Below are 13,715 nucleotides of genomic sequence, written 5' to 3'. Positions count from 1 at the left end.
TTATTTTAGTGGGCGTTACTGAAAGACTGATAGATGCATGTGGTGATTAGCCAGTGTTCTATCTATGTAAATCAAACACTTTCACTCCTAAATTCAACTTACCTGCCATCATTCTCTGTTTTGGGTGTATCCTTTTCGTCACCTTTGGTATTCTTTAATGCTGCATTCCAATCCTTGTTATCTTCAGCTGGACTTTTCTTTGGATTCAGACGAACATGTTTTGTAAAAAGCTTCACCTCACTCTGAGAAACCTTAATGCTCCTGCGTTTGGACTCTGGTGTCTCTGTCTTCCTTTCTACTCTATAAAAATCATCATCGCCCTCCATGTCTGCACCTTCATCCGCCACACAGTTCAAGTCTTGGAGGTTGTCCAACTGCTTGACTGTGGCGGGGCAGGAAGCCTTTCTTTCCCCTCCTTCAGGTGAGGCCTGTGAGGTGGGGTTTTGCTCGGAGGAGGAGGAGTCTTCAGGTGCCTCGCTTTTGCTCTTTAGACTACTCACTAAGTTATCTGACTTAGGGAATCCCTCTGAGGCAGGTTGTTCAGTTGGAGGGATTGTTTCCGCAGGAACTTTCCCTCCATCGCCCTGAGAGTTTTTCCTTCTTCTTCTGGCTGAGTTTTTACGCCCCATAATGTCTTCTTCTATTTGTTCTTGATCTGGTTCAGGCTCTAACTGTGAGTCTTTGTGGGATTTTAGTGGCACTCCTACTAGTGCGCCGTAATAATCCTGTGCCCCAGGAGCAGGCCTCGCATGTGTTTCTTTCTTCTCTGCACTTGAGCTATTTGCTAAATGAAAACTTGGTGATGACTTTGCCTTAGGGAGGACTTGAAGGCTTTTTGTGAGTTTGGTGCGGACAACTTCCTTCCCAGCACAACTGTTCTCGCCACACTGAATCACACTCGTTTCCTCCAGGTACACATGGAGCTTCTTGCCTGTCTGGGCCTGTGCTTTTCTCTGGGCCTGAGGCTGGGTGTGGGCCTGGTCAGAGTACCATGCCACTCCCTGTTTAGTAGATGAATAGAGATGTGTCAGATGGCTGTCATTCCTTTCAGGATTCCCACTTGCTGAAGTACGTTTGTTGCTCTCCTCCCTGTCCTGTCCTGTTGTCTGCCTACTGCACTCCCAAAGCTCCTCCTTTTTTGGACCTCCTACTCCCGTCTCAGTGCTGCACACAACAGGGCCGTCTCTGTGGGCAGACTGCGTGGCGTTCTCCTCGTCACAAGGGAAAACGCCTCTGAAGAAACCCTGAAGATGGGGATTCTCTTCCTCTTGCTGCTGTTCTCCAGACCAGGGTCTCACAGTCTCCTCACTTTCCACTTCTCCCTCTGACTTAAGAGTGTGATCGCCAGTTGAGGGGGCATTTTCAGTAGGAGTCTTCGGAGCCTTTCCCCTCCACGGAGAGAGCCAACTGCCAATACGACCCAAGACTCCAGTACTTGGCTGGTCTTCGGGGCTCTCAGACTAAAGCAAAGCACAGAAATAACTCAAATAAATGTCAGCTTCAAAACGTAGCTGCAATTTGCAAACATGCATATTTCCGGTGAATATGCGCAGAATTTAGATAACATGACAGTAATACAAACTGTCTAAATGGACAAAGCAAAGGAGTGCAAGCTGGAGATCCGAAGAAAATATAAGTGAGGGTTTCCTGCAGGAAACCCTGCAGGAAACCCTCACTTATGTTCATTGAGATTTATTTATTTTTTAGTACAGCCATGCATCTCTCAGCATAGCAAAGACATGCAAGGGTGCTTATAACCTGTAAGCTTACCGTAGAAAATACCATATCATTCAGACCCTTTATGTAGGCTGTGAACATGATTTTGGTTTAGAACAAAAACTCCTACAGAGCATAAAACACAAACAAAATCATTCCACCAGGACAAACAATAGCAGTGTGAAAGAGCAGAAAAAACATCACATGGATCAATCACTTTGACAGATCCATACATAACTCTCTAATTTGAACCAGACACTCTTGGCCGTCATTTCAAAATCGACTTACCCTGAACTTCACATGGAAGAAAAACTTTGATCTCGACTTCAAAATGTAAACCGCTGCTTAAAAATCTTCTCTAAGATGTTTGTCTAGCTGATGGAGAAGCTGCGTTTAGTCCCCGTTGCTTGCAGTAAAGCATCCACAACTGTAATAAGAGCGCGGCAGAGTGTGGCTTTGGAGATGTGCGTGATATTTTGAAGTTCCAGCCCCTCCATCAGAACGCGCGCCGCCCAGCGCTAAAAGCGATGCTTTCAAGTGCTGCTCGTACACATCTCCCAACATGCAAACATGAGCGGCCCGATGAAGCCGGTTTGTCAACAGGTGTTTTTTTTCCCACGTCAGCAGCTCAACCACAGTTTCATTTTGCTGGTATTTAGTTTGGCTGAAGGCCAACTTATAGCATCAGATATACGTTGAAATGATTGGCTATATGACTGGCTGCTATTAGCAGTTTAAAGCTTTAACTAACACTTACTGGAATACCTTTAGTTATAATAGGCTTAGTAACTCCCTCCAAGTCAAACAAAATCAGTTTGTTTGTTTTAAATTAAACGTGTTGTTTTTTCAACTTGTTAAGTTAAGAGAAGTAGTTTGTGGGGGCAAGATTTGCTTAAGATAGATATAATTAGCCATCCATCCATTCACTTCCCCTTATCCTTTTTCAGGGTCGCGGGGGACTGGAGCCTATCCAAGCTGTCTTAGGGCGAGAGGCAGGGTACACCCTGGACAGGTCGCCAGTCTGTCGCAGGGCTTACACATAGATACAGACAACCATTCGCACTCACATTCACAGAGTTTCCAATTAACCTATGCCCACTTACTGCATGTCTTTGGACTGTGGGAGGAATGCAAACTCCACACAGAAAGACCCTGACCTGCTGGCGAAATTGAACTCAGGACCTTCTTGCTGTGAGGTAATAGTGCTAACCACTGTGCCACTGTGCTGCCAGATTTAATTAGCCTTCCTTTTTTATTTCATAATGATCACTGGAACAAAAAATGATGTATTATTTACATGATTTCCCCAGTGTATATACAAGGCAGTCATGTCTTCTGTTGATGGCCTTCGCATAAGTTTGACTGTTTGCCTGTTATCGACCATGTCATGACTCATATTTCACATATTTGTAATATCACTGTAAATGCTTAGGAAAAAAATCGCAGCATAGTGAACAGTTTTTATCCCAGAGCCATCTCTTAACTTGACTTATCTCATCCTTGAACTCGACATACTTTCACCCAAACGTTAAGCAAAACAAATTTTGGAACTTCTGGCATAAATGTGCTGAATATTTCTAAGGGTAAAACTTAAAAAGCAATATTTTAAGTAGTTATTCAATGAATGTTGCTTTTAATTCCATTATGTATATTGTTGCAAAGGAATAAAATGACATTACTTATAATACTTGGATTTTTTGAAAATACTTTTTTAAAATCATTTCCTAGTTGACTACTCTCTGTTTTTTTATGCTTTTTTTGTCCTGTGATGGTAATAAGTTTATATTTTTCTAATTTCTTCTTGACTTTTTGCACTTTCAGGAACAGTTGTTACACTGTAACAACTCATCAGCTGATAAAAAAAACCCCCATTCACTCATTTGTTTATTCAGGCACTCCTTTGCTGTCCAAGTTCAGGATAGGATAGGATATACAGTGCAGTAGCCACGTGTCTCATTGTTTAACATGTGCTGATCTAAAGAAGCAGAAGAAAAAAAAGAGCAATTGTCTCATCTATTGATGCAGTGTATCAGTGTCTCAGTATACATATTACTGTGGGCTATTTGTTTCTCTTCTAAAGAAATAATGCAGTACATCCACAAGTTTGCTGCACTGCCGCAGGAGAATGAAAAATAAGTACACGCACTCATTTCATTCACTGAATGAGCTTATTTCCACTGAAAGAACTCAACATAAAGAACACTGAAATAAAATTACAAAACACCATAACATATAAGCACTAAGTAGCAAGTATGTATAGGATACCTAAATGGTGACAATGCACAAGAAAGAAAAAATCTCATTATGTAATATAAGAGAGGCTTGTTGATAAATGAGTGTAGATTGCTTTGTGATTTTACAAATTTTACAAAATTTTAGTGAGGTTAAAATGTCATATTTCAAAGAGCAAAAGCAGTAAATTGATAATCTGGATGAGTGTTCCCTTTCCAAACTCTTACACCTACACCAAAATTAGATCTGTTATATTTCAAATAGGTTATATTTGACAGATATGAGCATTTCAGACTGAAATTAGATTCTCTTTTGAGGAAGTGACAGCTGTTCTGTAATCATTAATTAGCTGATGTGTGTGCACTTCAAAATTCCGACATTTTGCTTAACAACTGAATGCAGCACGAGGCCATGCCCAAACAAAGTTTTTCAGCGGAAATGACGCACCGCTCATGTGAGTTTCAGAGTCTGCTGAAAGTCGTTTTTTGGGTTTTTTTTTTTTTTTTTTTTTTTTTTTTAATTTCTCTTCTTTTATTTGGCGAGAAGTTCAAGTCATTCTTTCCATGCTGCTCAGTCGAGGAACTTAACCATTAAACCACTCCTGTCTGGGTAACTCAGGATTGTTTTGATTTTTAAAAAATAATAATAATAAAGCAGAGCAACTAGAAGCCACGTTGTAGCATGATGAATTTTAAAGAAAGCTCGATTTTCTCCACTTCTCATGCTCATACATAATCCACCCTGCCGAAGGCAGGGGGGGACTGGCCGCGAATCACTGGTTTAAACACTGCACATGGGATTCATTTATGCGTTCACATTTAATGTCCCATTTTGTTTTTACTATAGTATTATCGTAACGGGTATACCCCTTACAATGGTGGTCAGACAAACACGAAAAGTAAAGCATCAGCCGTCACCACGCAATCATTAAACCACCTTAAACGTTGTTTTCACTACTTTTAATTACCATAACGAAGTCTACCAGGACTACAGTTCATAAGATTAAAGCAAATGTGGCCTAGAGGCTTTAGAGTGTTACTTAAACTTTCAAACCGTCTCTACTGAAAAGCCCACAAACCGCAACTTAATTTCTTTACAAGCACGCCGCCACAGACAGAGCGAGATCTTACCATGATTACAGTGTTTCTCGTGGCTCTATGGGGAACAAACCGGTCAAAGGTAGCCCCCTGGAATAGCCCTCATAAATGAAGTCTTTCAGCGTGCTGTGCCGCTTCTCTCAGGTAACTCTAACCTCCTCAGACATGCCACTCTGCAGCGGACTAACTAATAAATATTCAGTGCAAGCTTAACAGAAAAGAATTTCAAGGCTAACTTTTGCAGTACGCCAGATGCAATTGAGGCTGCAACTTTTGAAGTGTTATTTTTTTCCCATGGTAAGAAGGGGAAGGACGCAGCTGGAATCTGCCCCAGCTAGGTAACACCCCGAGGCTTTGAGCACCATGCCACAACAGCTATGTCACTGCGTTGTGTAACGGCTGTGTATTAGGCTGCATGCTGTGAGATAGGCTCCCCTAAAAGACCCAGTCTGTGGGGTTTTATCTGCTTTAGGAAATACCAGCATGTTCACATCCACTAGGTGGTTTGCACTACCTTATTCTTTCCCTTTCTTTTGCAGAACCTTTGTGTTACTGTAGACCCTAGCTTTAAAACCAGTGCTAGTCCTTGCATGCCGGACCCTTTTATCTACACATAACAAGCTCTGTGTACACACAACACATCAAAAGGCATGCATGGCATTAATAAATACATGCAAATGCATTCCTCCTCTTGGGTTGTCTGTTTCCCATGACTTATTCATGGGCCACAGAAACTGAAACCTGCCTCATTCTACAGCCTATAAAAAATTTACACCTAGCCTCACCTTGTTACTTGTTCCTTTTACCAATAACAAAACAAATAGGGGAACTTGCCCAATGTAAATGATTTACCAGTGCATTATAATTCAATATCTAGAGAAAAAAGAAAGAATAAAACGTTGAAACTTTAAATGTAATAGAATGCAGTGAGACAAACTGTGGTCTTTCACATGCTTAGCTGAAACCTGCTTAACAGTTTTGGAATTTGCAAATTCCAGTTTGTTAATATACAAAAAAGCTCTCGATGTGTAGCAGGTCTGGGCACATCACCTTAGTCTCTGAACCCTCTTACTATGGAGCGACATTCTGCATGTTGTAATACATGCAGAATGTGGTTTGGCATTGCCTTGCACAAATAATGAAGGCCTACCCTGAGAAAATGCTGTGTGGCTGGCAGCTTTATGCTACTCCTTCACAGATGTGCAAGTCAGTGAACAGTGTGCAGTGTACTAATGAACCCCCGTACTCTCTACAGATGCTGTTTTTTTGTACTCACTCCTCTGATAACAAGCTGGATAGTCTCTCTCCTTTTTAGCCTAGAAGACATCCATCTGTTCTACAGAGAATTTAAAATTTTGATTTGTTAGACTAGAAACCTGTTTCCCACTTTGCCTGAGTCCCCCTCAAATAAGCATGGAACCAATAAATGTGGCAGCATTTCTGAATCTTGTTTATGTTTGTTTTGTTCTTTCCATTTTAAATGTTTAAAGTCACATTTCTGAATGCAGTGATCCTGAATCCATGCAGTGATTAACAGTGCTGGGAGTGCTGCTTGAGGACTGGCAGATGACCATCCAAATAAGGTTTTTGGCAGAGTCCCAGGAATTCTGTGGCCTATTAAATATTTTGAAATTACGGTAGATGAAGAAATTTGCAGTTTCTCTGTGTGTGTGTGTGTGTTTGTGTGTGTATGTGTGTTTTTAAAATTATGGATCCTTTCCAGTCATTTGCTGCCCCTGTTCCAATGTTTTTGCAAGTTTGAACTTGTATCTAATTAAACATTAGCATAAGTTTTAACATTCTATATGTTCTAAAAAATGTTTAAATCAGTATTTTCTGATTATCATTTGTGCAAAATTCTAAGATTATTTGAAATATGTGTATACTCTTTGAATCTTTAAATATAAATTGTACTTTATATGAAGCTTAAGCATAAATTCAATGAGGAATCACTCATCTGCCTGCTTTCCCGGGTGCTAGTCTGCCTTTCTGTTCTCTACATCACTACTGCTTTCCCACCCTGTCGATCTCAATACTGTCATTATTATTCTCATCCAATCATTTTCTTGCTCACCTCCTTTGGGCCAATCATCCTCCACTTTGTGTAGTTTAAATCTGTGCTATCTGTCATTCTCTCTCATATGTGCAAACCACCTCCTCCCCATCTCCACCTCACGGACACCTTAGTCAGACCTTCACTCGAGCCTTAGTCTTCACCTTTACCAACACCAGTATCTAGACTCCAGGGGGTCCTATCCTAATTCCTATCACTGCTGGGATTTCTTTCTGCCATGGTGGGTCTAATCAACAAATACATCAATTTCTCTGTCTCAATAAATCGTGTTCAAATTCTTACAAGTGATCTCTTCTTATCAAATTAGGATTGGGATGAAGATGGGTAACTAAACTACATTTGTCTATGCAATTCAGCATCAAAATATGAAAAAAAGTCCACTCAGCAAAATTCACGCTAAAGGGAGTGCAGGTCCAGTTTTTCCAGTTTGGAGCTGATTAAACAAATAACACATGGAAAAAATAGAAAACCTTTTAGAAGCTATGACATAAAAAAGAGAAAAAGAAAACCACCGTTCAATGTCTCTTTAGTAGTGCTGACTCCTCTAATTGACCCATATTGCGAGGATTAGTTTAAGAGCTTGTTATAAAGTGACAATACAAATGCTTGGTGGGATGACTGAATTTTCCTGATGAGTCACACATTCTGTTTTACTTGGCAATTTGGCTAGAAGTGTTATGTGGTCTAACAAGACATTCTATGCATTTTCAGACAGAGGAACAGCAATGAGCAGATTTACAGTGTGCGCCAGGAATTGTTTCAGTCCTGCCCTTTGTGTCATACAGTTGCAGACATGTTTACCTAGCAGCCGCTTGCTACAAACAGCCTCCTTTTGTTGGAGTGAGCAGCTCCACTGCAGGCACGTGCATAAAGCTGCTTTGTTGAGGGAAAAGAAAGAGTTACTCATTCTTTGTATCCACCCACATTTCCTTTGGAAAAGAATTTGAATTGTCAAGCTTCTGGAGCCAAGCTGACAGTCTTCGTTTAGGAAAAAGACAGTATTAGATTCAATGTAACCATGGAAGACTCAGTTCTTACACTCATTCCCATGTCTCATGTCTCAATTTGTTGGTTTCTTTTTGTGGCCTCTAAATGTAGAATAACTGTTTATAGTGACTTCAGGGATCAAGATGACACACACCTCAACTCTAATGTATGTTTGGCAAACAATAAGAGGCTTATTTAAAAGCACACAGTAGGCTAAAGAAACACGATTAATTCTGATGGGTCTTCTTGGGAATAGTAATTATGGGGTTTAACCAAAATTTTCTAAATGCTGCTCAACCATTCCTTGCATTGCAGAGAGTGAAAGAGAGACTGTATAACTTTGCCCTTACTCATTGGCTCATTGAAACACGAGATATGTCGCACGTCTTGTTTTTGCGTACGCAAATGTATAATTAGCATTTGACTGGCACTTCTTTTCAACACCCACCAAATCCAGAGAAATTTCTGTGTCAATAAAACGCAGCAATGTTTGCTTTTCTTCAGCCATGCCTGTCCCTCCCTGCCATTCCTCCGTTGCTACTCATTGCTGGGCAGACATTGCAAACCGCCAACTTTCAACCAGCATGCCTACACAGACCGCCTTGGGGGTACTTAGGAAAAATAACAGATTTCAGACTTGATGTAACTCCATTGCTCCATCCACTGGTTGTTGATGCGAGCTGCACCCATGCAGGGTGAGCCCCAGAGACTGCAGGAAAGATATACAGTCTATACAGTTTGCACACACGCCCTAGGCTAACTGCTGAGGCTTGTGGATCCTGCACACATTATTCTGAAGTCACATAAGTTTGATAATTTAGGTTGTAGCAGATCATATGAAATTACTGCGAGCTAGAGGGGTTTCACATGCATACGCAATTAGTTAGATTAAAATGAACATACTGCTTTTCTATATGATTGATTTTGCTGGCAGATAGTTTGCTGGCCTTCTTGTCTTTGAGAGTGCCTAGTGGATGCTCAGCTGACTGAACACCCCCTCAGTTATAAGATAAAAAACACGCTGATTCACTGCTGCTCTGTCTGTTACTGCCAAGCCATTCTCTCGTATCAGCAATGATATCTATGTGATTTTAAGCTTGAAGTCTTGCCATTCAAAAATGTTTACTGAGATGAAAACAATGAATATATAATTTCTGAAGTGCCACAGATGTTTTCACAATATAATATAGTGTTTTTATAAAGCATATATTGAGTTCATTCTTCACTCTCTGAAATATTAACCCCCTCGTTCCCACGTCCTTGGAGCCAAGTTTCTTCTGATTTGCTGTCCCTGCACTCCAACGGAACTGTGTGCCTGAGATCGCAGTGTCAGGGATATTTGCTTTCTGTGATGAGGATCCATGAGTAGGAAAAGCCACTAGAAATAAAAAAGGGTGTTGCAAAACCAGTGTGAAGCCTGAGCTTCTGGTTCACAGAGAATACGTGCAACTCTGCTGGATAAGAATGTCCACCATTGTATAGGGATGAAATAAATTAAGGAAAAGCAAGGAAAAGGTCCTGTTAAGGTTAACTTAGTTTGAAGTTTGCATTACATAACCAATATGAACATGCTTTCTACCTACACAGTTCTTGACTGTCTGACCTCAGCTGCTTCTAATTACAGAGTTTACTGCCTCCTGATTGAGCTACAAACTTCCTAAAAGAGTTCTTAATATCTACTGAACAGCACTTTGGCTTACTGATTTTAATGCTTAACAAACCTGGCATGCACTGCTGTCAGTGCAATGAAAGGGGAAAAAATGCAGGAATATTTTTGGTACATATGATATTTTGCACTTAGTAATTTTAAAAAAAGAGGAATATGAAAAAAAATCTGTCAAAGCTTGCTTGAAGCCACGTGACGTTTCTAACTTACTAACACTATTCATTGCCCATAAAAGCTACCCTGATGTTTTATTATTTGGAAAAATAATTAATGATTTCTTATGAAATAGAGTGATAATGCACTTAAATTAAATAAATAATATAGTGTTCCCTCTGCTGATTTTAGCCCAGAGAAAAAGAATATTGGATAAATGTTACAAGCCTTACTTGCAACAAGCTCCGGGCAAACAAACCACATTTTGTGAGCCTGGTCTCGACCGCCTGCCTTTTAAGAAGTATGAGAAATGTCAGTCGAGGTCAGAGGTCTTTATTTTTACATTAATTTTCACTGGTAAGAATTAATGGGCTGTTTGTCAAAACCTAAGAGGCTGCTTCAGTGAAGTCAGTGTCGCATTAATGCTGATGAACTCTCTAGCATTCCCAGCACATCCTTCCATCAGACAAATGTATGTAACTCATGCAATCCCCGTTAAGTAATAATGATAACTAGCAATGTTCCTTTGCATAATTATCACCTGATATTGTTCAAAACAATTTTAATTTGATTTAGCTGGGGGAGATATTTCTACATGAATAAAGACAAGTAGGGGTGCAGCATTTAGGCTTTTATGCATGAGCTCTTCTGTTAAAATGTCCCCAAACACAAGGATAATGATGGTATAGATTTTCTTTTCACAGCTGTGATCCGGATCAAACTTTTACTTTTTAGGGCGATTCTGGTTTCTGCCAACTGCTCTGTAGTTATCCTCTGTATTCGTTACGTAAATGTTAATGCGATGAACCGCAGAGCCATAATCCTCTTTTGCTTTGTCACCGCAGGTGAAAGCAGTCACATCTCTTGTACTCGTAGACATTTGAGTCCCTGAAAGATATGAAGGCGAGAGTCAGTCCAAACACAACATTCAGAAAAATACTGCACCACTCCAAACGCGAGTTAATTTCAAAAACATTTACGTTTTATTAGAACAGTTAACATTCACCTTCAGTAAGTTTAATAGATTTTCCGACTACAAAAGCGCTGTGTATTTTCTCCTGCGAGTCCCTATTCTGATATATTTGATTTTGTACTACTAATTACACCGTTTGCTACACACAATTACACTTCACCTTTTCTAAACACTTAATCTTAGGACAAAACTTGATTAATTCACAGTTTTTAAATTTGTTGGTAGACCAGCTGGCATTTATTTCGTTTTTAAAAGATAATGCCCAGCGTTCAAAATTCTACAAGGAAACCGACACAGCAATAACAACATGATGAATTCTACAGAACTACAAAAAAAAATCTCCCTTGTGAACCTGGCACTCTTCCATTTTTATCTGTTCCTGTGTGAAAATGTCATCTCATCCAGGTACAGCACAGCTGCATCCATTTCCAGAGCCTATACTCAAAATAACAGGTATCTCGTCTGAGGCAATTTCAACTTCAGGAAGAATTATCATCTTATAACTTTGAGTTGCACTGAATATTGATCTGTCAGCTAGGTTTTGTGCCCTCTTGGTTGTTGGCTGTAAAAAAAACACAACAAAACTTCATACACAGAAGCTTAGTGATGAGTATATTTCTCATTGTCAGTTCATAAATGACCTTCTGAAAAAGCAAATGGTGTTACGGTATCACTATAACCATGCTTATCTGCAGGACGAGCCTTAGTGGATGTCAAAGTGAGCATCGTGACATTTAGACTGACGCTCTAGTATGACTGAGGGCTCATATAGCAGATCATCCTCTCCAAGAGTTGAACTGTGATCCAAGTTGACAAAGTTAGGGATGTTGAAGTGAGAAAGAAAGGTGCACTCTCTGTCTGTCTTGCTCTGTTCTATTAGTCCAGTAAGCTGTTGGTGGACCCCAGCCTCCTCAATGTCTTCTTCCATCTCGTCCATCCCAGAGGAGCTGACGCCTCTGTTCCGGTTGAAGGTTCCCTGCTCGGCTCGGGCCCCGGTGTGCTTTCCAGCTCTCTTTTCTTCTACTTTTTGCTTCCCGTGACCCTTGTCTTCCTCATTGATGTAGAAATTAAAATATGAACGGGATCCTGCTAGCAACGGACGTGAGAAAGCTTTGTCGTTTTCATCCTGGTGACCATCAATGTCTACCAGACAGCTTCCCGGTCGATGACGCTTTTCAGCCGAGTCTGGGTTACTGTTAAGAAACAAAGAAAGATGAGAGTGAGACTACAGCAGGAGAAGGCTTTAACAATATGAGGTGCTTTTTTTTGTCATTTTTGTCCTGAATGTAACATTAGTTCAATAGAAAAAATAAAGGATTTTTTTGTTCTCCCTTGCTTTTTTGCTTCTGTGTCTGGAAATGGATTCTTAAAATCACCCAAGCTGAAAAAGGAACAGGGTTGAGCAGGGGTAACTACTTACTCCGCCTTGGTTTAACCACAGAGCTGTATTCAGTCTGACATTATATAAGTGACTTCTCACCAATTTCCAGTTCTGGTTATTATTTTGAAATGGAAAATGTGCCTTTGACAATACGAAGCTCAGCGCCAGTTCAAATATCTTTTGTAAAAAGCACAATATAAAATAAGTAAAGAGGCAGTTGAAAAATTACAGGCAAAACATGAACCCTAGACTTATTCACATAATGGTTTGTATTCATTCTGTATTTTTCTTAAGGCTAACTGTTCCCATCCAAACGACACAAGAGGTGACGGATGAGTATGAAAGTGATGTGAATAATATGCTACGGTTTTTCCAGTCATCACATTGTAAAGTAGTTAAACACGTTTTGGAGATTTTGGACCAAAGTGTATAACAAAACACTCCACCACCATCACGGATGGATGATCCGTTGTGGGCCATCCCTGCAGCAGCATTCTCAAAACTAGAGGAATCATTGTCAATGAGCGATGAATTGATGGTGTCCAATCGCTTTAAGTTAATTTATGTTGGCCTTTTTTTATTTGTCACTCATCTATATATGTATTCAACATGACATAATCATATTACAATGTCTTACAACATACAGTACTGTGCAAAATGCCCAGCCATCTCTCATTTCTTTATATTTTGCTTTGAAAGAGACAGACCTTCTTGTAATTTTTCTAAAGTGCTCTTGAACTATAGCTCTCTGGGCTTTCTGAAGGTCTTTGATTCAGAAAGCCTGGAGTGCTATAGCTCAAGAGCACTTTTTAATTTCTTTGGATATTAGCTGTTTTTCCAGTCATTTTCAGGACAGTCCTTGTACCTGAGGATTTCTGTTTTTTTGTTCAGCTACTTAAAACTGACCTATGATTCATTGAAGCATTAGAAGGACCTAAATCAAGACATGTGGCAGTGTTATGTTGACATACAGTTTAGCCAAGAATCTATTTTAAATTGTACCTTTAGGCAAATTGTTATTAGCAGCCTGTCACAAACACACAACATTTGTTCCCATTTCTTTAGTTACATTTTCAAAAATGCCAAAGATAAAGGATTTTTCACCAATAAGGTAAATCCAAATGAGCTGTTAGCAGAAAACTAGGCATGTCTTGGCATGGTTTGCAGTGTGACCCTAAAACATGGAGAAGAAACTGGACAAGTGGAGGACAAAAGAAGAAGCCTAAAAAACAATTTACAGCAGATGAACACTATCTGATGGTCATAGTCTTAAAAAATGGGAAAGAAATCTGGCAAAGAACTGAGACAGGGGCCGAGTGATACATCTAACCTGATCCATTTACTATTAATTGAAGCCTCATTTGAAATGATCTCTGTGGAAGGGTGGCTGTCAAGAAGCCACCCTTTCATTGGGAAACAAGGAGTAAATGCTAAAG

The 13,715-nt window shown here is 40.0% G+C and overlaps 2 protein-coding genes across 4 annotated transcripts in view; both read right to left on the bottom strand.

The window, feature by feature from the left end:
* The window catches only part of LOC120724743, a 28,467-nt gene extending 23,128 nt beyond the window's left edge, over positions 1–5,339 (bottom strand). The window contains exons 1-3 of one of the 3 annotated variants that reach the window (XM_040017117.1): positions 2,005–2,347; positions 1,771–1,842; positions 103–1,460 (exon numbers count right to left, since the gene is read on the bottom strand). In XM_040017117.1, coding sequence (XP_039873051.1) covers positions 103–1,460; positions 1,771–1,818 — 1,406 coding nt within the window. In that variant the 5' untranslated portion in view covers positions 1,819–1,842; positions 2,005–2,347. Of the gene's footprint in view, positions 1–102; positions 1,461–1,770; positions 1,843–2,004; positions 2,348–5,078 lie in introns of those variants that run through there. The other 2 variants (XM_040017115.1, XM_040017116.1) reach the window with 2 other exon arrangements.
* Positions 5,340–10,936: 5,597 nt separating this feature from the next.
* The window catches only part of LOC120724745 (melanocortin-2 receptor accessory protein 2A-like), a 4,590-nt gene continuing 1,811 nt past the window's right edge, over positions 10,937–13,715 (bottom strand). Inside the window, exon 4 of the mRNA XM_040017120.1 lies at positions 10,937–12,091. Within this exon, the coding sequence (XP_039873054.1) occupies positions 11,602–12,091 (490 nt within the window). The 3' untranslated portion in view covers positions 10,937–11,601. The remainder of the gene's footprint in view (positions 12,092–13,715) is intronic.

The sequence above is a fragment of the Simochromis diagramma genome, unplaced genomic scaffold (assembly GCF_900408965.1).
Source record: "Simochromis diagramma unplaced genomic scaffold, fSimDia1.1 OVJJ01000802.1, whole genome shotgun sequence".
Taxonomy (NCBI): Eukaryota; Metazoa; Chordata; class Actinopteri; order Cichliformes; family Cichlidae; genus Simochromis; species Simochromis diagramma.
The sequence above is the reverse complement of the archived record's forward strand: the minus strand, read 5'-3'. Positions and strand labels throughout refer to the sequence as shown.